Source organism: Archocentrus centrarchus, unplaced genomic scaffold (genome assembly GCF_007364275.1).
Source record: "Archocentrus centrarchus isolate MPI-CPG fArcCen1 unplaced genomic scaffold, fArcCen1 scaffold_40_ctg1, whole genome shotgun sequence".
Taxonomy (NCBI): domain Eukaryota; kingdom Metazoa; phylum Chordata; class Actinopteri; order Cichliformes; family Cichlidae; genus Archocentrus; species Archocentrus centrarchus.
This window is the reverse complement of record NW_022060266.1, coordinates 2,037,724-2,061,144: the sequence shown is the minus strand read 5'-3', so window position 1 is coordinate 2,061,144 and position 23,421 is coordinate 2,037,724. Positions and strand designations below refer to the sequence as shown.

The following is a 23,421-nucleotide window of genomic DNA, read 5'->3' as shown; positions in this document are numbered from 1 at the left end:
CACATCCCTAATATACAGTTATCTGTTGGTCCTCTCCCTGTATGAGTTGTCTGTGGAATCAGGACAGCATGATGAATAAGGGCTCATTAGAAATCATCTGTTACTTATGCCATCTTACTGCCAGTCCATGTTAAGATATTACCAGGACTAAAACAAAGCCATCAAGCATCTTTATCTCTGCAGATGTCACAGATTGCCTGATGCAGTAATCAGTGCTCATCTTTCACATCTCAAGAGCCTGGAAAATTACATTTAGTTTGATCTGTACTGGCTTTTATAGATAAGACTTTACATCACTGTGTCCGTGTCTAGTGTTTATGATGAGTCAGATTTCGTACACATGTGTAAAGACTATGCACATTATCAGACGATATCTGTTGATTTATATGTAAGTATATAATATATTATGTACTGAGGGCAGTGAGCAGGACTTTTGGGCCTGTACGGGAGGTAGACAATCCCGCCCCCAAGAGTCTCCCTGCTAGGGGTCATTAGCCCTTCTGTGTAGTGAGCATGCAGCTTGACAGATGCCCACCCAGCATGTGAGTCAGTTGTGGTGGACTGGGTCGAAGAGATCATTAGATTAGATTCATTAGGCTAGGAAGGTGGTTCTGCAGCGCTTTGTGGAGAGCTTAGGGCATGACGGGGCTCCAAACATGTCATGGCCATCCATTGCAGCGAAGAAGGTCACCAGTCGTGACAACTCTTCGTACCGCTCCATACTGACTTCTGAGGCCGAGAGAGTGGGCCTGCCCCAGTGCAACGGCTTTTCCACTTAAAATCCTCCCCGCACAGGTCCTTTGCACAAACCCATCTCTGCTGGTTCTGAAGAAGTATTGCAGTGACAGGGGAGAGACGAAGTGACAGGCGGAGGTAACCACTGGAAGTCATAGTCCCAAACCTGCACGTCGGGCTGCCAGTATATCAGTAATTGTTCATCTTCTGACCTGGGAAGCAGAAGTGTTCTGCAGCATTCCAGTGACTGAGCAGCCTTTTTAGGGGTAGCAGTGCTCACCCTTGTATGAGGGAGGGGACTAGAAAAGGTGTCCCAAACATTGCTTGTCCTACACAGAACTGAGCAGCAATCCACAGCTGGCAGTTTTATCCTCTAGTGCGGTTAAAAACAGCAAAGAGAAACGTGATTAAGGGGAAAAAGTCATCCCAGCCTACCTGGCCCTGTGTGGAAAAGCAATTGTTGCCTCTTGTTAACTCAAGAATTAACTGTGATTAACCACATTTTTTGGAAAGCTGAGTTCATTTTTAGTAGCTACACCCAGAACTGATTACTGTCAGACCTGCTGAATCGAGCAGTCGCTTAAATAGAACTTGTCTGACCAAGTGAAGTAGGCTAAATCTGAAGAAACTGCTTAGAAACAAAGTCATTGGCATTGGTTGGGAAAGGGTTGCAGAGTGACCCACAGTTAAAGCCATTATCCACAAATGGAGAGAACTTGGTACAGCGCTGAACCTTCCCAGGAGCAGCCTGCCTGCCAAAATGACTCCAAGAGCACGAGCAAGAGTGGCTGTGTCACCTACTAATCGGAAGGTTGGTGGTTCGATTCCTGCCTGCTCCAGTGTGGCTGCCAAAGATACTGAACCGATCCAGCCATTGTAGTATGAATGTCTGTGAAAGTTAGCTAGAAAACAGCTAGCTGTAGAAAGAAGTGCTTGTATGTGTGCATATTGTGTGAATGAGGCATGTTATGTAAAGCGCTGTGTGTGTGTGTGTGTGTGTGTGTGTGTGTGTGCTCAGAGTACAAAAGCACTACATCTCTTGTCTCACACACAGTTAGCAGTTGGTGTAACAGGAGCGAAACAATACCAGACTGCACTTGGGGCCGCTTACACATGGCCTCATTAACAGAAGTACAGTGATGTGAATTGAGCAGATCAGCTTTGTAGATCTTTGGTGGGTAGTGTCACCAACAATCCTACTTTAGAAATCAGGACTGGACTAATACACATTTCCAAAATACAGAATTTGAACTACTGGGAAGTTCAAATGCTGTTGAACAGAACAGTTTCTTAGCAGTGTAGAAGTAAGCTAACAGAAATATCCACAAACAACTTTGAGACTTTTTAGACCGAAGTCTGCTGCAACTAAGTGAAATCAATGAAAATGTTGCTGACTGCTTACCTTCAGCTGTTGCTCTTGATTTTATAAGTTAGAGGAGAAATGACGCTACAGTACTGGGATGTGTTGCTGAGCAGACTGGCAATATAATGGGTCTGATGGGACATACCAAAGTAGACAAATCTGTGTGTGATAGTTTGGTAGCAGTGATATGCTGTGATGTTACTGCTCACTTCTGTACCAGCAGCAGACGTATAAGTGCAACAATACAGACATATTTAAACCCATGTCGTAGTTTTGGTCACACCCACGTGTTGTTTCAAACCTCAGCCAATTGTGAAGAAGTTCTGATCAGCGTCAGAAATTTCACTTGCCAGACAGCTTTTGAGATTACCGTTGCCTGGGCGACTGAGGCTGAAATCAGGAGGGGTTAAAAAAGGCTGATTAAATTTTCCACTATTTGCATGCCATCAAGAAGAGTGGGATTTAGAGCGAATGCCTGTCTCCTGCTGATTAGCTTTTTAACTTGCAGTTTGGCACTTGCATGTTTATCAAAGCACAGATTCCCTGGTGGCTGTCCACGTTTCAGTGGCTGAGAGAGGCAGCGCTGTGTGGGATGGGCCATTATGAAGACAAGATGGCCACACATGCAGAACATTTTTGACCAATTTTAGAAAGAAATATTTGAAGCAATTGTACACTCACACTCAGCCAGTGCGGCTCCTACACCCTGAGCTGATTTAACCTCCTGTGGGCAGTAGAAAACACCTCTAAACCTGCAGTCTCAGTGTTCTGCATTAAATGGAAGTAAATAAGGTGAGAAAAGGAAGGCAGGGGTTCAGGTTCACTCAGCAGGTGATGTATTATGTTGTTGCTGGCATACTTGTTAATAACGTATTAGAAAGTAAGTCATTGCTAGAACAGATAACCTTTTTTGTGGTCATGAGTGATGTAATGTGTATGTTTTGGGGGTCACTAATCAGTTGCTTAGTTACTTATTCCTTAAATGTGTGACTCTTTTCCCTTTTCGGTGTTAAAGTATTCAAATTTATGTGCCACAGTGATAAGTGTACATCAGCTGCTGTGGAGCTCTGCGGGACTTTTGGAAGAAGTTGTGTTACTCTGACCCTGGTTCTGAGACACCTGCATGAGCTTCCTGGCAGAAAGTGCATTGAGTGACATGCAGGTGCCTGATGTTGCTTTCTCAGCGTTCTCTGCTGGTAAAGATCATAGTGGCTGAGGTGGTGAGAAATTACAGAGGCAGGAAAAGATTTAACTAAGTGCATTACACATTACTATCCCTGGTTTTGTTTTTCTGTTTATGTAAATATACTGGAATATGATGTTTATGTATGGAGATATGTATGTTGCCGTTGCAGTATCCAGTTTTCAGATGGCGTGTACAGTTACGTGGATTTCTGCACAACTTACAAATCAAATATTTTTGTTCCAAACAACACCATGTGACTAACACAGCACAGTCGTACTTTGTCTTTATTGAACGCACAAACCTGCTGAGAGCTCCACTCAGCTCTGTGAGACTTGTGAGTCTTCTTCATTGCCAGAGCTGTATTATGTAGCGTTTTCTGAAGCAGCAAGAATACACATACAGGGTGATGCTCAGTGATACCCTGACCTCTGCAACCAGGTAGAAGTAGCCTCCCATTGTGTGTTTTGTGCTCAAAAGCCTTTGACTGGGCCAGTAAGTGTGTTTTTTATTCAAATGTTGTATAGTAGGTGTGCGCAGCATGCAGGAAACTGACTGTGTGTGCCTTAGCAAATGGTTGTGTCACAACTTTAAAAAGAAGATGATGCCAGTGTTCCTCTGACAGGGATTTCAGACAGTTTCCTGAGGCCATGATCAGAGCAGGAGCTTTTCTTTGCAGCTCAGCCACAAACTCAGCTCACAGATGACACTGTGACAGCTAACAGAGAAGAGCTCAGCTGATCCTCCATGCTAAGGAAGCCTGGCAGTGTGACTGCTTGAATTTGAACTGATCGATTTGAAGCCTCTTCATTTCTGCTGCCTTTGTGATTGCAGAAATGTTTAATTCCTTGTAGTTGAATAACATTATGTTAATATAATGTTAATATTGTAGGCAAAATGTATATAAAATAAGACATTAGATAACCAACCAGTATCTAATACCCAATGAAATCTTTTTAATGTCTTGGTCTTTTGTATGTTCACATAGCTGCTAATAAGTAGATAAAGCAACCGACTTTGAGCTGAATCTGGATACATTACTAAGGCGTATGTGTTTAATGAGAATGGTGATATTTTATTTTACATAACCATACATTAATACACTGCTTTATTGTATGCACTTCAGGCACTGTTTTGAGCTCACATCCATGGCAAATTTAGCCTGAGCAGGAAGGCCTTAGCTGAGCGGGAGATCTAAACCAGGAACGTTTTTGGTGTGAGCTGCCAGTGCTAACCACCGCGCCACCTCCAAGAATGTTTTCATTTACACACTAAATAGTGAAACGTTAAGTAATTTTTTCTCATAGCTCATCAGATGTTGTATTACTGAGAGTTAAGTTAATTGCAGATATTTGTCAGTTAGCATCATGTTTTAAAACTCTGATTAAAAGCATTTTACCACTGTTGTAGCGCTGGAGGACCTTAGTGATTGGGCTGGAACGTAAAATGATGAAAAGCTGCAGATTTAGGGTGAAACCAGGTTCTTTAGAGCTCAGTGGGTGAGTCAAAGATGTGTGGTAGGCTTTTGTGCCTTAGTGAAGACTAAACTTAAACATTTCTTAAATATTTCTTATAAGTAGTTTAGTAAATATGCGGTTCCAGTAGTCTAAACGACTCGTGATACAAATGTGAATTTTTGAATGTTTGAGTTGAAAAGAACAGTTCAATGACCTCGTTGAGAGAATTCAATTTTAAATAAGCTTATCATTTGTATTTGAACCTTTTGACTTGGAGCACAGACCTCTGAATAGTTTCTTCTTGCTATTTTAGGTTTTATTAGAAGCTCATTTATTTTTCTCATTTAGTTTTAGAACATTTTTACCCGTCCAACTATTAATCTCCTTCAGACAGCCAATGAAGGCATGCATTGTAAGAGCTGCTATAAGATGACTCTAACAAACTGATAGTAACTATACACACCACTGTTTCACACTTGTAAAAACACCTTGAAACTACCTCGTACACAAATATGATCTGTCTTGGTGATGCTCTTCACCACAATTATAGCACTGTGATTGCTTGGGAAATGAGACTCCGGGAAATCTGGAGGCAGTCACTGTTGGAGACTTATAACGAGGCACAATCGCTCTCAGAGAGAGAGGAAAACTAAAGGATGGGGAATGTTTAGACAGAGGAATTGGTGCATAGAGGGTGAAAGATTTAAAGGGGGTGGAAGCTGGAGAAGTAATGGGAGGGAGGGTGAGAATGACAGGAAAGAGGGGGGGCTGTTAGAGAGGGAAGCTGTGCACCAGGTAGAGCCACTAGGTGAGATAAAAAAGAAATCATTCAGTCAATCAGCCTGGCCCATGGTGCAATCATGAGATCTTGTCTGCTTTCAAGAACAATTCTGCCTTGTATTGAGCTGTTGTGTCTCAAACAGGGAGACTGCAGTGGGGAGCCTTAACCCATTCAATGCCAAATATGTCTGCACCTGACTTCAGCATTAATGATAAACTGTGAATCTCTTTATTTACTCTGTGTGTGCGTGCGTGCGTGCGTGTGTGTGTGTGTGTGTGTGTGTGTGTGTGCGCATGTATTTCCTTCAGACATCAACCTAAAACCCAGTGGTGAAGGGATAAAACCCACCTATGGGTGCCAGGTAACCATCCATTCAGAGCAGGAGAAACAGATGATGAAGATGTACCGAAGGGAAGAGAAGAAGGAGAGGAAGAGAGCCAAAGGAGCCGATGAGGGCGACTCCACAGATGCTCTGATGACCTTCGATCCCAGAGAGATGCGAGCCCAGCGGTATGTCATCTGTGCAAACCTTATCTCAGTGTGGTTTTTTTGGTCTGTCTTTGTTGTCCGTCTTCATCTGTGCTCTCAGGCATCTGTAACACAACTGACAGGCTCCTGCATTTTTCATGACATCTTACCGGCAGTTTTACAAAAAAACCAAAAAGGAAAGTGACTTGTCACATCATTTATTTATTTATTTATTAGGTAGAAGATTGTTCTGAAAGTTTCATTTTGGAGGGTGAAAAAAAGGGTAGTGATCTGTTTAATTAAAAATTTAGCATGGCCAAATCCAGCACAGTGTGAAGAAAAAGATTAGCAGAGAGGTAAGCCACTTTAGGAGGGAACATAATGCCTCACATCTTTGCTTTTTCATTTGAATCATCCTCATAGGCACTTTATTTTCAGAGTAGAAATGTGGAGGAAGACGAGGGTTACTCCAAGTGGCTGCAGATGTAACGTGCAGCTTTTTGTTGTTCTGCTGTAAGCATGTCTAAATTATGTGTGTAAAACTGTAGTGTAAGAAGCAGTATTTGTTTAGTTTGCCTTTGTTGTTGTTTCATGTGTCTTTTGCACTCATTCAGAGAGCAGGCCCTGCTGACTGCACGGTGTGAACCTGTCCTGAGCAGGGAGAGGGTGTACGAACGTATCCGGTATCCTAATGTCTACGACAGCTATGCAGAAGCCACAAAGACGCCTGCGTTTGTTGGAGGGGCCAGGGTGAGGCTCACATAACTGTCAGGCTACTTTTTATCATGCACTGTGCTCTTTGACTTTGATAACACGGCAGAAACATTTAAAATGCGCATGCTCTGCTCTGCTGTTAGCTTTTTTATAACTCTGTTCCAGAGGAAGGTTAAATCATTTATCTCTGCACCGAGGTTAATCCCACCTTAACATTGTGTGATAACATCATTCTTGCTGGTTCATTGCATTTTACACTGTGGGAGATGGCTCTAACAGAATCTGAGCCTGTGTCAGTGTGGAATCACTGTGGCTGTCAGGTTGCTGAACAAATCACAGAACTATGGGGAACACCGTGGCTCTGTGAAATAGAAGCTGTGACCACAGCGCTGGCACACTTCTCTTTAACATTATTGAAAACTGTCACATGCAGTATTAATTTGCCTTTTGATGTATTTCTACAACATGTAGCAGCAGCGACGTACAAAATATCGGTTCTTAATTTCAGTGTCGGGCTCCTCCTGCTCTTTAAAGAAATAAATGGATTAACATGTACTTAAGAAAATTAGGTAACTTTATAATAATATGTGTACTTATGGCTTTAGTCGCAGGCTGTTTTATAAAGTGTTACCAATTATGACCTGGAAGAAATCATAGCTAGAAGATCAGCCTGGCATCAAAATGTAGGTCAAAGGAAACCTTCCATGTGATGTAACTTGTTTTGGCCAGATGTCTCTTCCATGTGATGATGTCAGTCTTTAAATGTTTCTCATAAAGCATGTTTTATACCACTGCTTGTTTTTGTTTGTGGCTCTTTAAACTGATGTTGGTCAGAGTCCTGAAAATGATTCTGTTCAGTAATTGCAATATTTATCTTCCTTTCATGTGATACTTGGAGGGGATGTAAAATTGATTTGATTGCAGTTTTGAAGAGAGCTTGAATAAGTTTTTTTTACACCAGCTCCTGCACTGAAGACTCTGAGGTTTCAGAAATGTTGGAAAAAATAAGGTGACTTGAATACCTGATTCCAGCCCACCTCTGTGTACTTCTAAGCTTGTAACTCAGATAGAATTTTGCGTTTAGCTTCATTAGATATACAAAGGTTATTGTACAGAAAAATCAGCTGAGGTGGTGAAGTGTTATCTTTTCTCATATTTGACTGATTTTATACAGAAGGACTGTATAAGTTCTTGCTTTATCTGTTTTATGTAATATTAAGTTTGATATATTTTGTAAATTCCAAATTTAGCACAAAAGTAAGGAAATTTGTGTTTGGCTGATTATTTCTTTGTTGTAACAAGCGCAGCTTTCAGAAACATTTGGATTTTTACAGCAGGACGGATTTTCCTGTAATTGCAGGAGTGCAGAGTGCGCTTGCCCAATCATGTCGGCGGCTGTAAAAGGGCATGTCGCCCACGACAGCTGGCTATTAAATGGAGCCACAGTAGTAAGGAAACTGCATTTGTGGGTTGAGCAGCAGAGCTGAGGATGGGGGCTGCACCCATGAAAAACAGCTGATTCTGCTGTTCACCCTCGTTTGGTGAACTGGATGATTGAAGTGTGAAAAAAAATAAGACATGCTGACAATTTAACAGTTAATTCATTTAACAAACAGGGGTCTCAGCAGCATGTGGAAGAACCACACACAGCCACAGCAGCCTGGCACCTCCTCCTCATGCTGGTCACCAGCTGCGTTACACACTGCTGTGGGACGGCATCCTATCCTTCAACTACCAGTCGTCACAGTCAGCCAATGGCGTTGTGTTGGTCACTCTGGCACAAACAGCACGCCCACGCTGATCCCAGTGTTCAGTGGGGTTGAACTCAGGACTACAGGTGGGCCACTGCATCCTCGCCACTTTCTCTGATAAAGCCCGCTCTGTGGGGGAGAGCCTGTCATCTTGAGTTCTGTGCCGGGCTGTGGAGGTATGGGATTGCCACTGTTTGCAGAATCCCATCTATATAATATCTGTCTGCATCGAGATTGCCTCCAATGATGACAATCCTGATTGTCAGTACCTGGACTACCAGAAGCTCAAAACAAGTCTAAGAAGAATCAGATTTGGCAGGTTTTTCATGGGTGCAGCCCACATACTCAACTCTGCTTCTCAACCCACAAATGCATTGTCCTTAGAAATGTGGCTCTATTTAAGGGGAGGTAAACAGCCATCATTGTTACAACAAAGAAATAATCAACACAAAGTTCTTTATTTTCTGTGCTCAGTTTAAACAGACCCGTTGTTAAAGGATAAATAAATACATCTGGTTAAGTTATGGCTGGTGCTGATAAACAGTGATATGTCACATAGTTGAGGTAAGACAAAGGGGAGAACATGCTACAGTCCCCACAGTCCCCGTGTTCTGTGAGACATCACATGTTACATGCAGTCGTTTTTGTTGTGCTGTTTACCATGATCCCAGGCTGCTTTCTATTATCTGTCTGTCCCACTTTACCCCTGAGTCATCCAAAATACCAAAGAGCATACTTTGCTCGTAGCACTTGTATCACAAACCAGAGCACCACTGACAAATATCAGGATACCAAAGATTGTCATTTGCTGCATTTTTTCAAATGGACAATTAAATGTATAGCTTCAGATTTATTGTGTTCAGAATTGATGAGGTGCAATTTACAACTGTGAATTTGCATACAGTGTTGAGAGTATGTCTTTGAGATGTTTTTTCCTTTTTCACTTCTTTTTGGTGGATAACGTACAGATGCTGCTGCCCGAGGGAATCCGCAGAGAAAACTGTAAGATTTATGAAGAGGTGGAGATTCCACCAAATGAGCCCATGCCTATTGGCTTTGAAGAGAAGCCTGTCTACATCTCTGAACTGGATGAGGTAGGAGCTGCAGTGTGTGTGTGTGTGTGTCTACTAAGAACCGTGTGAAAACAGTGGAGGTGCTGTTTTAACCCTCTGGTGTCTGGGGTAAAATTGACCGTTTTTGACTGCTTTTTGCTTGTACCTTTATCGTTCACCTTAAAAACTGTTTACTTTGTTTCTTTTGGTATCATTTTTTTCAGCACACCCTCGTGTGTGTGACTGTACAGTTATTTTTTGATTTGGACATACTGTATTAACACATTGGACCTAAAATCACACAAAACATAAAATCCAAGTAGAAAAAAGTTAGATTTTTTTTTTTTTACTGTGAAAACCACAAACTCTGGTTTTACTTGGCCTGTCCACTAAGTTTAAAAACTGGTTCGTAGTTTGAAGTCTGGCACATCCGTCAGCCCCATAGTGTGAATATAATACACCTGGGTTTTGACTGTATCACTGTAGCAGCTTTTTTCTTTGTTTTTCTGTTCTATGAGGTGTTTCAGATTGCAAATTTGAATTGAGATTTTGCAGAATTAAACTTGATAAAATAGCTGACTGCTCTAACCCTAGCTAGTGCTTTCCCATTTCACCATATCTCACCAAGTACATCTGTATGAACATCAGGAATTGTTTGCCTGTCTGTTAAGCTGCCAGGAGATTGATGCCCTGGGGATAGTGTGACTGCAGCCAGTAAGTGATGTTCCTTTTAAATGAAAACGCTGAAGCACTCGGCCGGCTGTCAGCCAGCACAGTGACCGCTCTGAGTGGCAGCTTGACGGACAAACTCGCACTCATACTTGTGCGTAGATTCCATCAGGCTCTATCCAGTTACCACTGGGCCATAAAAAAAACGAGAGCAGCAGGCTGGAGTTCAGTTTGGTGTGGCCCGTAGGAGTAGGACTCGAGCCGAGTCCACACACATCAAAACCTCTGCTCCCACCCTGTCTGTCGAAGTGGGCTTTGTAATCCATCATTACCACTGGTGACGATGAGGCAGTGCAAAAGATTGGCTCCTCTTCTCCAGTTTGGCATGTTGTTTATGCAGACACAAAAGTAGAAGACCTGTAAAGCTCTAAGGTATTTTGTCACACTTGAGAAGATACTAGTGCAACTGTCTGCTATCCTTCATGTCAGTCATGCTAATGGACATAATAATAAATAGGATTCAGTTTTGATGCGTGTGCATATTGATGAAAGCATGTGTGTCTTGTGCTGTGACTGATAAACAGATGGTTTAATCACATCTACACAGTTGCTCTTGTTGTTGTCACAGTTTATGATACTGGTTCAGGTTTGTGTGTGTTAGCTGGCAGTGCTCTTCACTGATGTCAGTGTCAGTCTTCATCAGTGTTTCTTTTAGGCTTTCACCACTGATCCTTCCATCAGGCGCAGAAACCAAGAACGGGTCTCCGCAGAAACAGAGAATCATGCAAAGAGCAGTTTGTAGTATGAAGAGTGGAGTTTATGCCTGTGCCTTCTTCCTTTCAGGTTAGACTTTTAGTTCCTAATTGCTGGTGCTTACTGAATTGGTAGGCAAAGGCCAATGTTAAAAAATGTGGAGTGAAGTTAAGGTTTTAGGAGACCACTCATCACTCTTATCTAAGCTCTGAGTGTGCAGGTGGGAATTGTTGGGTAGTGAACAGTGATGATTCCCACCTGTTCCACACACGTCTCTGTGCATGTACAGACATACATACAAAACACCCTCAAGATAAGAAATGCTGTCAACTACATCCAGACTCAATTGGCTCAGTTGCTTGTTGTGGAAGGTAACGATGAAAAGCATCACAGGTGTGGAATATGGTGCTGCTTCCCATTATTTGTGCCTGACTCCTTGATAAAAAAAATACCCCCCCGCACCAAACTTTACACTCGGCACAATGCTGTCAGACAAGTACCGTTCTCCTGGCAACCACCAAACCCGGATTTGTCCATTGGATTGTCAGATGGAGAAGTGTGATTTGTCACTTCAGTGACCACGTCTCCACTGCTCTATAGCGCCATGCTTTACACCACTGGATGCAACGCTTTGCATTACACTTGGTGATGGAAGGCTTGCTGCAGCTGCTCGGCTGTTTTAACCCATTCCACGAAGTTCTTTATGCACTGTTCTTCAACTAATCTGAAGGCCGATGAAGGTGGGAGGTGTGTAGCAAGTGATTCTGCAGAAAGTTGACAACCTGTGCACACAGTGCCTCAGCATCTGCTGACCCCGCTTTGTGATTTTCTTGTGACTGAGCTGCTGTCGCTTCCACTTTGTTGCTATATCATTAACGGCTGACTGTGGAATATTTAGAAGCAAGGAAGTTTCACGACTGCACCGTTTTGCACACTTCTCCTCTTGCTCCTTATTTTCACTACAGATCACAGTGTTGTCTACAAACATCACAGTCTACAGAGACTCCTGCCTGACCTCATCAGTTAACTTGTCTATCACCACTGCAAACAAGAAGGGGCTCAGAGCAGATCCCTGATGTTATCCCACTCACACCTTGAACCCATCATTCCTACCCATCACCTCACCACTGTCTTCATACATGTCCTGCACCAGCCTCACATACTTCTCTGCCACTCCCGACTTCACAGCTCTTCTCTTGGCACCCTATTATATACATGAAGACACAGTGCAACTTCTTCTGACCGTCTCTGTACTTCTCCATCAACACTCTCAAAGCAAATGTCATATCTGTACCGCTCTTTCTTGGAATGAAACCATACTGTCACTTCTCTTCTTAACATTGCTTTAATTCGCTTTTATTTATATAGCACCAATTCACAACAGTGATCACTTCAAGGTGCTTTACACTGTCAGGTGTGTTACAGATTCCTGTCAGGAAAAGCACTTGGTGACAGTGGGAAGGAAAAACTCCCTTTAACAGGAAAAAACCTCCAGCAGAACCAGGCTCAGGGAGGGGGGGTCATCTGCTGTGAGGGGGCTGAGGGGAAGAAAAGAGAGGCAGCAGAAAAGGTAAACTGTGGGATAGAGGGCCAGTAGTGGTGTATAAACATACAAGGAGATATGACAAGTGAAGAAGCAATGCTCAGTGCATCATGGGAAGCCCTCAAGCAGAGCAAAGCGTTCTGTTAGGATAATAAGGTTGTATGAGGTCTTTAACCCTCTGGGGTCTCTGGTATAATTGGTTGTTTTCAACTACTTTTTATTTTAAATTTCTGTTTCACCTTAAAAACTGTTTATCTTGCCTTGTTTGGTATCATTCTTTACAGCACAACCTTGCATGTGTGACTGTAAAGATATTTTTTCATTTTGACATGCTGTATTAATACATTGGACCTAAAATCCCACAAAAACATAAAATCCGAGTAGAAAAAAAGTTAGATTTTTTTTTTAAATGTTTAATGAACCATTTTTACAACTTAAAAAAAATGTCTGTACAAATATAGCAAAAAACAAAGTTGTATATAACAATCTACATTAAAATGCAGGCAATGCGGCAGGCCTTTTTTGCACAACTATTTACGGAACAATAAGGTGCCACAAGAAGACGCCACTCCAAAAAACAGTTCTGGTCCACCAGAAGACAGAAGAGCACATCCCAGGCAACACTCGCCATCAGATATCACTGTCTTTCACCACACTTTCACCTGACCTCAGCAACCAAATTCCATACTTTGCCAAATATTTTTGATTGGTTGATGTGGTGCATTTTGCCACAAATGGGGAAGAGGATGTCCTGATTTTATTTTTGTGTGTGTGTGTTTTTTGCTTGCAAGCACTTCCTACTAGTGAAAATCCAGTTTTTAACAATTTTTTCCTGCATGAAATGCGCCTCAAATGTGAGTATAATATACAGGAAAAGGCACGGCGTAGGTTATTGATCAGAATTCTGGTGTTACTTGGCCTATTGACACGATTTAAAAACTGGTACGTAGTTTGAAATTTACACCTTCAACTCATGTTGAAGTGGAGAGTCAGCAAAGCTGCTTCCTGCTGCTACGTCATGCTAAGTTGACCAAGTCATTTATATGTGCCAGCGCCTCCATCGACCCCAGAGGGTTAAGATATGATGGGGCCTCATTATTCAAGATTTTTTATGTGAAGAGAAGGATTTAAGGGAACCAATGAAGAGAAGCTAATATGGTCTCTCCTATTCCTCAGTGCTATGGCTGCAGTGTTGTGGATCAACAGAAGGCTTTTCAGGGAGCTTTTAGAGAGACTTGGTAATAATCAATTACAATAGTCCAGCTTAAAAGTTATAAATGCATGAACTAGTTTTTCAGCATCACTCTGAGACAGGATGCTTATACTGAGCAAATTAATGAAGGCAGTCTTACATATTTGTTTAATGTGCATGCTGAAGGACATATAATCATAAATCACTCCAAGGATTCTCACCATGTTAATGGAGGCCAAGGTAATGCCATCTAGTGTAATTATCTGGTCAGTAACCATGCCCGGGGGTGACTGTAGCTCAGGGGGTAGTTCGGGTCACCTACTAACCGGGAGGTTTGCGGTTTGAGCCTTGGCTGCTCCAGTCTGCATGCCAAAGTATCCCTGGGTAAGATACTGAACCCCAAGTTGCGACTGTCAGAGTATGAATGCGTGCAAATGTTAGAAAGAATTTAGCCACAGATAGAAGTGCTAGTATGAATGTGTGAATGGGTGAATGAGGCAGGTTGCATAAAGCGCTTTGAGCACTTAAATTAGGGTAAAAAGTGCTATATAAGAACTAGTCCACCTACCATTTCTAAGATTTTTTCGGTTGAGTACAAGAACCTCAGTTATGTCTGAGTTTAGAAGTGGGACCAGGCCTTTATGTTTTTAAGACATGCCTGTAGTTTAATTATTACATTATATGATTTTTATCATTTGGTTTCATGAGTAAATAAAGCTGGGTATCATCTGCATACGTAGCAGTGAAAATGCGTGCAGTGTTTTCTAATAAAATTGCCTAAGGGAAACATGTATAATGTAAATACAATTGGTTTCAGCAGAGAACCCTGCAGAACTTTGCATGTGAGGAAGTTTCCCTTTTTACATGAACATATTGGAGTCTATCAGATACATATGTAAGGAGATCATTTGTAACCTTATCTAGTGCTGTGCTATGATGCACTCTAAATCCTGTAATCAACCATGCCTTTGCAAGTGATGACTTAACTGTTTGACAACTACACTTTCAAGATTTTTTTTTAAATTAAAACCTGTGGTAGTTAGTGTGTTAATGTAGATAGAATAATCACATTTAAAATTGAAGCACTGATTAATGGTGAAACTTCAGTCTTGCAGGAATGGGGTTTGAAGGCACATTGATGGCTTAGAGCAGTGAACGTCAACTGGCAACCCTCGGGCCACATCTGGCCCGCCAGAGGCTTTTATCCAGCCCTGGCTTAGAGGAACACATTATTGAAATGAACTCAGGAAGCTTGATAGGAGGAAGAGTCTAAGTAAATATCGGCAGTTATTGGAGTTATTCTTCAGCACACTCCAACCCGTCACTGCAGTGTCAAAGTCCAATAGTGGTGACCCTTCAGTCGTCAGCATCGAGATCGTTCATTGTGGATTCTTTCATGCAGCTGCAACGCTCAGACTTTGTTTGTTTCCTAGTGCCGAACAAATGCTCAGTGTCAGCTGTGTATACGGGTAGGGTGAGGCCAGTAGTGGCTAGCTTTGACATGGGAGTGGTCATTTCAGCATTTCATCTTCTGGCAGGCGTCCCATCACCATATTGTTCATGTTCTGGATGACGTGTGGATGGAAGGTGTCCCACTCAGCCTCTGTCGTCTGATGGTCAACTAGGCCGTCTTCACCACCACAGAACTTGAGGAGGGCCTCATATCATATAATTAAAATGACATGATATGAATTTATCACAGTCTGTACTTGAAACTTCAATAACAACTGGCATCTTATGGGAATATCTGAAAAACGTTGATAAAGTTAAATAACAGCAGATCATTTAAGCTCACAAATTATACTACATAATATGATTTTTGTCTTTGAAAAGCAAGTGTTATTTTCTAACTCTCTTTATTGTAAAACAATAGTAAATGTCTATTATTCTTGTCTAACTTTGCTTTTGTGGTTTTTGCCCCAAATAGCTGTTATGTTATCAGTCATTGTTTCTTTTAATTGAAATTTTTTACCATTTTTATAGACAGTTTTTTTTTTTAAAAGAGAAAACTGCTTGAAAAAAGGTTAAAAGCCAAATGAAAACCAGTAGTAACTGGCATTATATGGGAAAATGGCAAATTAGTTATGTCATTGCCTGAACCTAAGTTTAAACCCAAAGACAAGACAAAAGTGGAAATTTGCTACCAAGTGTTATTTGGAATAAATGCACACTCTTATGTGTGCATTTATTCATACATTTAACAAAGATATAAAACAAAAGCTTGCAGAGATCAAGATATAAATCCAACCTGCAGTGAGTGGAGCGTTTCCTCCCATGTGCTGCTGTTGTCAGAGTATTTATAGATAGCACGGATGTTCAGTTTGACAGTGTTGTGGATGTAAGGCACTTCTTGAGCTGCATCAGCCACGCTGAGTGCCTCGCGGTGGGCCACACAGTGAATGGCAACCAGCTGGGTGCAAAAAGTGCTTCAGGCGTCTAGTCACTTCTGTTTTCGAGTGAATAGGAGCATAATAGAAAGGAAGATGTAACAAAAATACACAATCAATTAACCAAGCACATCACCAAGCACAATGCAGTGGTGTAAAGCACGCCGCCACTGGACTCTAGAGCAGTGGAGACGTGTTCTCTGGAGGGATGAATCACACGTCTCCATCTGCCAACCTGAGGGAGGAGTCTGGGATTGATGGTTGCCAGGGGAACGGTACCTGTCTGACTGCATTGTGTAAAGTTTGGTGGAGGGGGGGGTTATGGTGTGGGGGTGTTTTTCAGGAGTTGGGCTCAGCCCCTTAGTTCCAGTGAAAGGAACTCTTAATGCTTCAGCATACCAAGACATTTGAGACAGTTTGATGCTCCAACTCTGTGGAACAGTTTGGGGATGGCCCCTTCCTGTTCCAACATGACTGCACACCAGAGCACAAAGCAGGTCAGGACAGGCCAGTCGTGAGATTGCAAATTACAACTTGTAGTAACACTATTAAATAATAGTAAATCATTTACTAACAGGGACCCAGAAGAGAGAGATCTATTGTTTATGGCTGCAGTTATTGATTATTTTAGTAATTGAGTATATTATTGATTATGCCATCAATTAATTGAGTAATTGGATAAGAAATAATTTTGTCTTATTAATGAGCATTAGTAAATATTCAAAGAGAAAAACACAGGTCTTTTTAAAATGAAATTCTCGTTTCGATTTTAGAAATTTCAATGTTTTTAATAGTTTAAGTGCATGCAACAAAAGTGTCAAAAGAGTTTATGTGCCATATTAAAATCTGATTCTTTTGAAGAAAACATTTTCTTGAATGCAAAAATAAATAAAGTATACAAACAGCCAAAAATAAGGCATAAAATAAAATGGTCGTTACTCTGTCTTCTTGGAACATTTTCTTACATTAGAAGAAAGCAAAAAAGAGTTCTTGACAGTATTATCTCTCGTAGATGAGGTAGATTTGGTGTGTTCATGTGTATGTGTTTGTGCATGTGTGTGTCTGTGTTTTTAAGTGTTTGTGTGAATGAGTGAGTTTTTGTGTCTGCAAGCCTTTAAAGGAGTTTGTGGTGGCTACACTGAAGAAAAACAAGCATATCAGCATTCTGAAGTTTACTCTGTACTGTGATGCAAAATTTTGTGCTGCTGAGAACATGTCCTGATAATATTAATAGTATCCAATAGTATCCAATCCAGAGTTCTAGCCAGAAAAAAAAAAAAAATTCAGCCCGGCAGGCATGTATGTGTGTTGGGGGCTGTGGGTGGGGGCGGGGGCTAATGCTAAACGCTAAGTGCCAGCTTGCTAATTCCGTGACGGTGAACAGTTGGATAATGTTATGTATGTAATATTCTGTGATGATGGTTGGTCCCATGAGTCAGTGAAGACACCTGAACATAATAATATACTGCAAAAAAATCAGTGCTATTGGCGATGGGGCAGAGTGTGCGGAGTGTGCGCCTGCTTGCAAATTGCGGAACAGTTCTGATAGCAAACTGGAGAAATTCTCAGCCCAGCGTAAGACGGCCTCAGCATGGCGCAGCGCCGGGCGATCAACCGCTGCATTCTAACAGCCCCGGGTCAGTGGCTCAGTTTTACAGGCCCATGTACATTTTTATTAGGCTTCAGAAAAAAAAATAATTTTTTAAAAATATTAATACAATTTAATTAATCTGTCTTATGCTATCCATCCATTCGCTTCTGCTTATCCTGTTCAGGGTCACAGGGGGGCTGGAGCCTATCCCAGCTGATGTAGGGTGAGAGGCAGGGTACACCCTGTACAGGCCGCCAGCCTGTCGCAGGGCCAACACAGAGAGACAGACAACATCCACACTCACATTCACACCTATGGGCAATTTAGAGCTTTGCAATTAACCTAATCCTAGTAAGTGCATGTCTTTGGACTGTGGGAGGAAACCGGAGTACCCGGAGTAAACCCACACAGACACGGGGAGAACATGCAAACTCCACACAGAGAGAGAGGCAGCAGTGCTAACCACCACGCCACCGTGCTGCCTATCTTATGCTATTTATTTTTACATCTGAAAAATAATGTTCCCAATAGCCAGTCTCGATAGCCGGGGATCAGTCCGCCAGGGCCTCCGCCCTTGGCCACCGCACAACACACACTGCACCCGACCCCTATGACGCCTCCTGCCTACAGGGGGGTGGGCCCATGTAACCTCTTCGGGCTGTGCCCGGTCAAGCACCATAGGCTAATGCCTGGCCGTCAGACGCTCTCCCTTGAACTCCCTCCTCAGGCCTGGCTCCAGGGTGGGGCCCTGGTAACCCTATCTCTGCTTAGGCTCCTGCCCACGTGACCCGGCCCCGGATAAGCAGAAGAGAATGGATGGATGGAAAAATAATGTTATTAAACCCTTGAAATAAATATGCTCTAGTACACCCATGAACCCCTTTAGACTCATCTTTGCTATATCACTGCAATATAAAGTGGGAATGCTTCCTTCAGCAAGGTGCCTAATTTAAACATGATATCAGACAGTTAACAGTTCATCTGCATATTTATTTTAACTTCTGTATCTTTACAGTAGATTTTTTTTGCTGTGTGGTGGATAGGAGTAGCTACAAAGTTCTCTTTTCTTCATGTTGGAATTTGCTGAACAGGTGGTTTGATGAAGGACTCCTGCCAGCTCTTTCGCAGTAAAGGTTTTAATGGTGATTACAGTAACAAGTGCTGCTGTTTTAGGTGCTGGAAAAACATTTTCTTTCACTCCACCTGAGTGCAACGTCTTGGCAACAGCTCCATCTTTTTGCTGTTCAGTGTGTGTGTGTGTGTGTGTGTGTGGACAGAGTCCAGCTCCACATTAAACTATGACAGCATCATCTTCACTGCTACTTTTGTGTTGTTTGTGTTGAAAAACTGGGGCCTGCATGGGCTTAATGTTGTAATATCTTTTTATTCACGTGTGCTCTGTTTCTCTGTTGCAGGTCTAATTTTAGTTGCAAATGTGGGAGGAATGTTTGTGTTCAAATGGTGAAAACTGAGCTCTACAGAATATTGAAGCAAAACATTTACATTGACGATGTTTTTATAATCAAGTTATTTGAGTTACTTGATAAATGGGAGCAGAGATAGTCTCTGTGGGGATCCACAGAAGAGGGGCCTGAAAGCTGAAGGCTCTGCCTCCCATTCTACTCTTAAGTATCCTAGGAACCACAAGTAAGCCAGCAGTCTGAGAGTGAAGTGCTCTGTAGGGGTAGCTAGCTAGCTGCAGCATTTTGGATCAGCTGAAGGCTTTTCAGGGAGTTTTTAGGACAGCCTGAAAATAATGAATTAAAAAAGTCCAGCCTAGAAGCAATAAATGCATGAATTAGCTGTTTCTAATTTTAGAAATATTGCACAAATGCAAAAAAGCGGTCCTACATATTTGCTTAATATGGGCATTGAAAGACATAGCCAGTCAAAAATGACTCCCAAGATTTCTCACAGTGTTACTGGAGGCCAGGGTAATACATCCAGAGTAAGTATCTGGTTTGACACCATGTTTCTAAGATTTGTGGGGCCGAGTACAAGAACTTCAGTTTGATCTGAATTTAGAAGCAGGAAATTAGAGGCCATCCAGGCCTTAATGTCTTTAAGACATTCCTGCAGTTTAACTAATTGATGTGTGTCATCTGGCTTCATTGATAGATAAAGCTGTGTATCATCTGCATAACAATGAAAATGTATGCTGTGCTTTCTAATAATACTGCCTAAGCAGTGTAAATAGTGTAAATAGTTTAAATAAAATTGGTCCTAGCACAGAACCCTGTGAAACTCCATAATTAACCTTAGTGTGTGAAGAAGACTCCCCATTTACATGAACAAATTGGAGTCTATTAGAGAAATATGATTCAAACCACTGCAGTGCAGTAGCTAAAATGTCTATGACATAATTAACAGTAGGACTTCTTAAAGCAGTCTAGTAGGAATGGGGTCTAATAGACATGCTGTTGGTTTGGAGGAAGTACTATTGATGTTAACTCAGTTGGAGAGAAAGAGCCTAAACAAATACCAGCTGTACTGAAAGCAGTCGAACAAGATGAATCTTTGAGATGGTTATGAATATTTTTTTCTCTAATGGTTAAAATTGCATGTGTGAAGAAATTCATGAAGTCATTACAAGTTAACGGCATACTCTGCTCATACTTGGGTTATCTGCTTAAAACTGTGCGTTTGTGAGTTATACCACGGAGTCAGGCCCTTCTAATTTGAGGCTTTCCTTTTCAGAGTTGTACACAGTGAGGATGTAAAATTATTGACGAGATAATCAACCCTTACTGGGAGCAGAGTTTAGGTAGCTGCTCTGCACTGTGTTGGCACTAGTGATGGGAATGCCGGCTCTTTTCAGTGAGCTGGCTCTTTAGGCTCGGCTCCCAAAGAAGAGCCGGCTCTTTAGGCTCGGCTCCCAAAGAAGAGCCGGCTCTTGCGGCTCCCAAATGGCTCCTTAGATTTTAATTAAAAAAAAAAGTGTAAAATGAATTACTAATGTAAAAGCATATATTAGGCCTATATCGAACATTTCTTTATATACTCATATAATATAATAGAGTGCTCCAAATACAAATTATAAAACAAAAGATTGGAAATCAGAAAAAACAAGGGCTTTTGAGGAGTTGATCCTGTTTCTCCTGCCTAATGACCTGCCCTGTTTTGTTCTTCTAATTACACTGAGGGATGAACAATTCATATACAGTATACCTATGTAGGTTCTTTGTGCAGCCTGCTCAATATTAAATTTTAAATTTGCAGTCGACACTCTATCAGATTAATCCTTTAACGCCAGGCGATCACTGCTGAATCGCAGGTTTCCTCACCTTACTAGCCACGAACAGCTGATTAAGACATAGCGTCTCACCGCAGAGTCAGCTGGTCCAAGGAACTTGATCAGCTGGATTTTCACCGTAACTCCACAGCCATTTGTGCTATCAAAAAAATTCAAACGGTTCCTGAAAGCTCAGAAATTACACTTCATGTAGTGGTATTATGGTTTTTGTTACCGGAAGTCTGCAAACGCCAACACTTTTGAAGTACACTGTCTCGTTCGACATGTTTGGAGGTATAAGGTTAAAATGTGTCCAGTCTTTGCTACGGTTTCCATCACTCATTTTCCTCATCATTCCCGTGTGTAGCCTCTATGTAACGCGAAACTTCCTCTGGCTCTTTCCTGTCTCCAAGCGCATTTTGCAGGAGCCGGCTCCCGTCGTTCACTTCTAAGAACCGGCTCTTAGAGCCGGATCGTTCGCGACCGACCCATCACTAGTTGGCACATGGCACTGAAGAGCATAATAATGGAGGAATTAGATCTCTCTGAACAAAACTGTTTTCCAGAGAAAGGGCACCACTCAGACAGGCAACAGTTTAAGGAGAACGTGCGGCTAAACGTGTTACTACTGGTCCGACTGGGTAGGGGACCAGAGAAAACTACAGAGTCCGACATTGTTTAAACAAAATTACACACCGACTCAAAATTACTTTTAGTGACCTCTGATTGACGGAACCAGGTGTCATTACTGTCAAAATGAATTTTAATCTTTCCAAATCTACGCTTACATTTAGCCAGCAAATTGGCTTCAGTGCTCTTGCCCAAGGAATACAATCAGCAGTGATTGCTGGAGTCTTTAGCTTCACGTTTCTAAGACTAGAGTCACCAGTAACTGCAGCAAAGTTTTTTCTTCAGCGGGTGTGTTGCTGAGTGGGGAAAAGCTATAAAAAAAAACTTGAACAGGTTTGTGATGTAGTGGGACTTCTGTCTAGGGCTATGCTTCCTACTCACAATCAGCTTGATTTCCTGGCTGCTCTGGAAGTCCTGCTGAGGGAGAGCTAACTGGTGCTAAGCTACTTTGGCCTGCACTGACTACCGGGGTCTGGCTAGCCAAAGGATTATTTTCGGTCATGCAGAGCCTGGCCTCCAAAGCTAATAACAAGCTACATTTATTAATAGCACCATTAGCGCTAAAAGCTGAGGAATAACAAAACATTTGACACACTGAGCAGTAAAGTGCCAGTGATAATTTGCAGTTGATTCAACAGAATGCGTGCTCTGATAAAGTATGTGTAGGTTACAGTATGAAAGAAGTTACTACTTTAAAGTTTGAAATTACACACAGATTAAGTTACACAAAACACCACTGTAAAAAGAACAAGAAGTGACACAAGACCAACATCTTTTTTGCATAGCTTCCTGGTATGGCCCATCAACTTTATCCCTCTGTAGTTACAGCACCCAGTGCACTTCTCCATTCCTCAGGTGGCTTCTCACTCTCCAAGAGTCCCTTTCAACTTTTCCTCCTCTGCATAGCTGTCCTCACTTCTTCTTTACAAAATGGCATCTCACTAATTCAGACGGTCTTCATTTAGCCTGGAAAAAGTTTCTTGCTCTATAAAAATGCCCTCCGTAAAGCTAGGACTGATAATAACAACCCCAGGTTTCTTTTCAGCACTGTAGCCATGCTGACAAAGAGTCAGAGCTTTATTGAGCTGAGTAATCCTTTAACCTTAACTGGTACAGTCAGCAGCAACCTGTCACTCAACAGCAAACTAGACCAAGGGATGGCCAAAGCTGCTGGGGTCATAGGCAGGCTGAACAAGAGTCTGATGCAACAACCAACTGATTAGCAATACCATAAGTCCAAGTATAAAAGGCCTGCATCCTCAGCATGCTTCTCTATGGCAGTGAAGCATGGACAACCTATGCAAAACAAGAGAACTGCCTCAAAACCTTCCACCTTTCCTGCCTTCGACACATCTTCAGCATCTCATCGAACGACAAGGTCACAAACGTCTCTGTGCTTTAACAGGCTGGTTGCCTGAGCCCAAAACTGCTCAAAGAAGTCCTACCAATTAATGCTTCAATCTTAAATAAGATCAGTCTATCTTTAGTAATTGATTACATACCACAGACCTTTAAGGTGGCAGTAGTTAAACATTACTTAAAAAGCCATCACTGACCCAGCTGTCTTAGCTAATTATAGGCCAATCTCTAACCTTCCTCTTCTCTCAGAAATTCTTGAAAGAGTAGTTGTAAAACAGCTAACTGATCATCTGCAGAGGAACGGTTTGTTTGCAGGGGTAGGATTCAGGATAAAGTACAGAAACAGCATTAGTTCAGATTACAAATGATCTTATTGTTTCTGACAGTGGACTCATCTCTATGCTTGTCCTGCTAGACCTTAGTGCAGCGTACAGTAAAGCAGACCACAGTATTTTGCTAAAGAGATTAGAACATGCTGTAGGTTATACAGGTACTGCACTGGAGTGATTTGAATCATATTTATCTAATAGACTCCAATTTGTCCATGTAAATGGGGAGTCT

The 23,421-nt window shown here is 41.9% G+C and overlaps 1 protein-coding gene across 1 annotated transcript in view; it reads left to right on the top strand.

The window, feature by feature from the left end:
* Positions 1–23,421, top strand: part of ascc3 (activating signal cointegrator 1 complex subunit 3) — a 218,877-nt gene that overhangs the window by 41,691 nt on the left and 153,765 nt on the right. Inside the window, exons 6-8 of the mRNA XM_030724721.1 lie at positions 5,828–6,029; positions 6,602–6,737; positions 9,421–9,546. Of these exons, the coding sequence (XP_030580581.1) occupies positions 5,828–6,029; positions 6,602–6,737; positions 9,421–9,546 (464 nt within the window). The remainder of the gene's footprint in view (positions 1–5,827; positions 6,030–6,601; positions 6,738–9,420; positions 9,547–23,421) is intronic.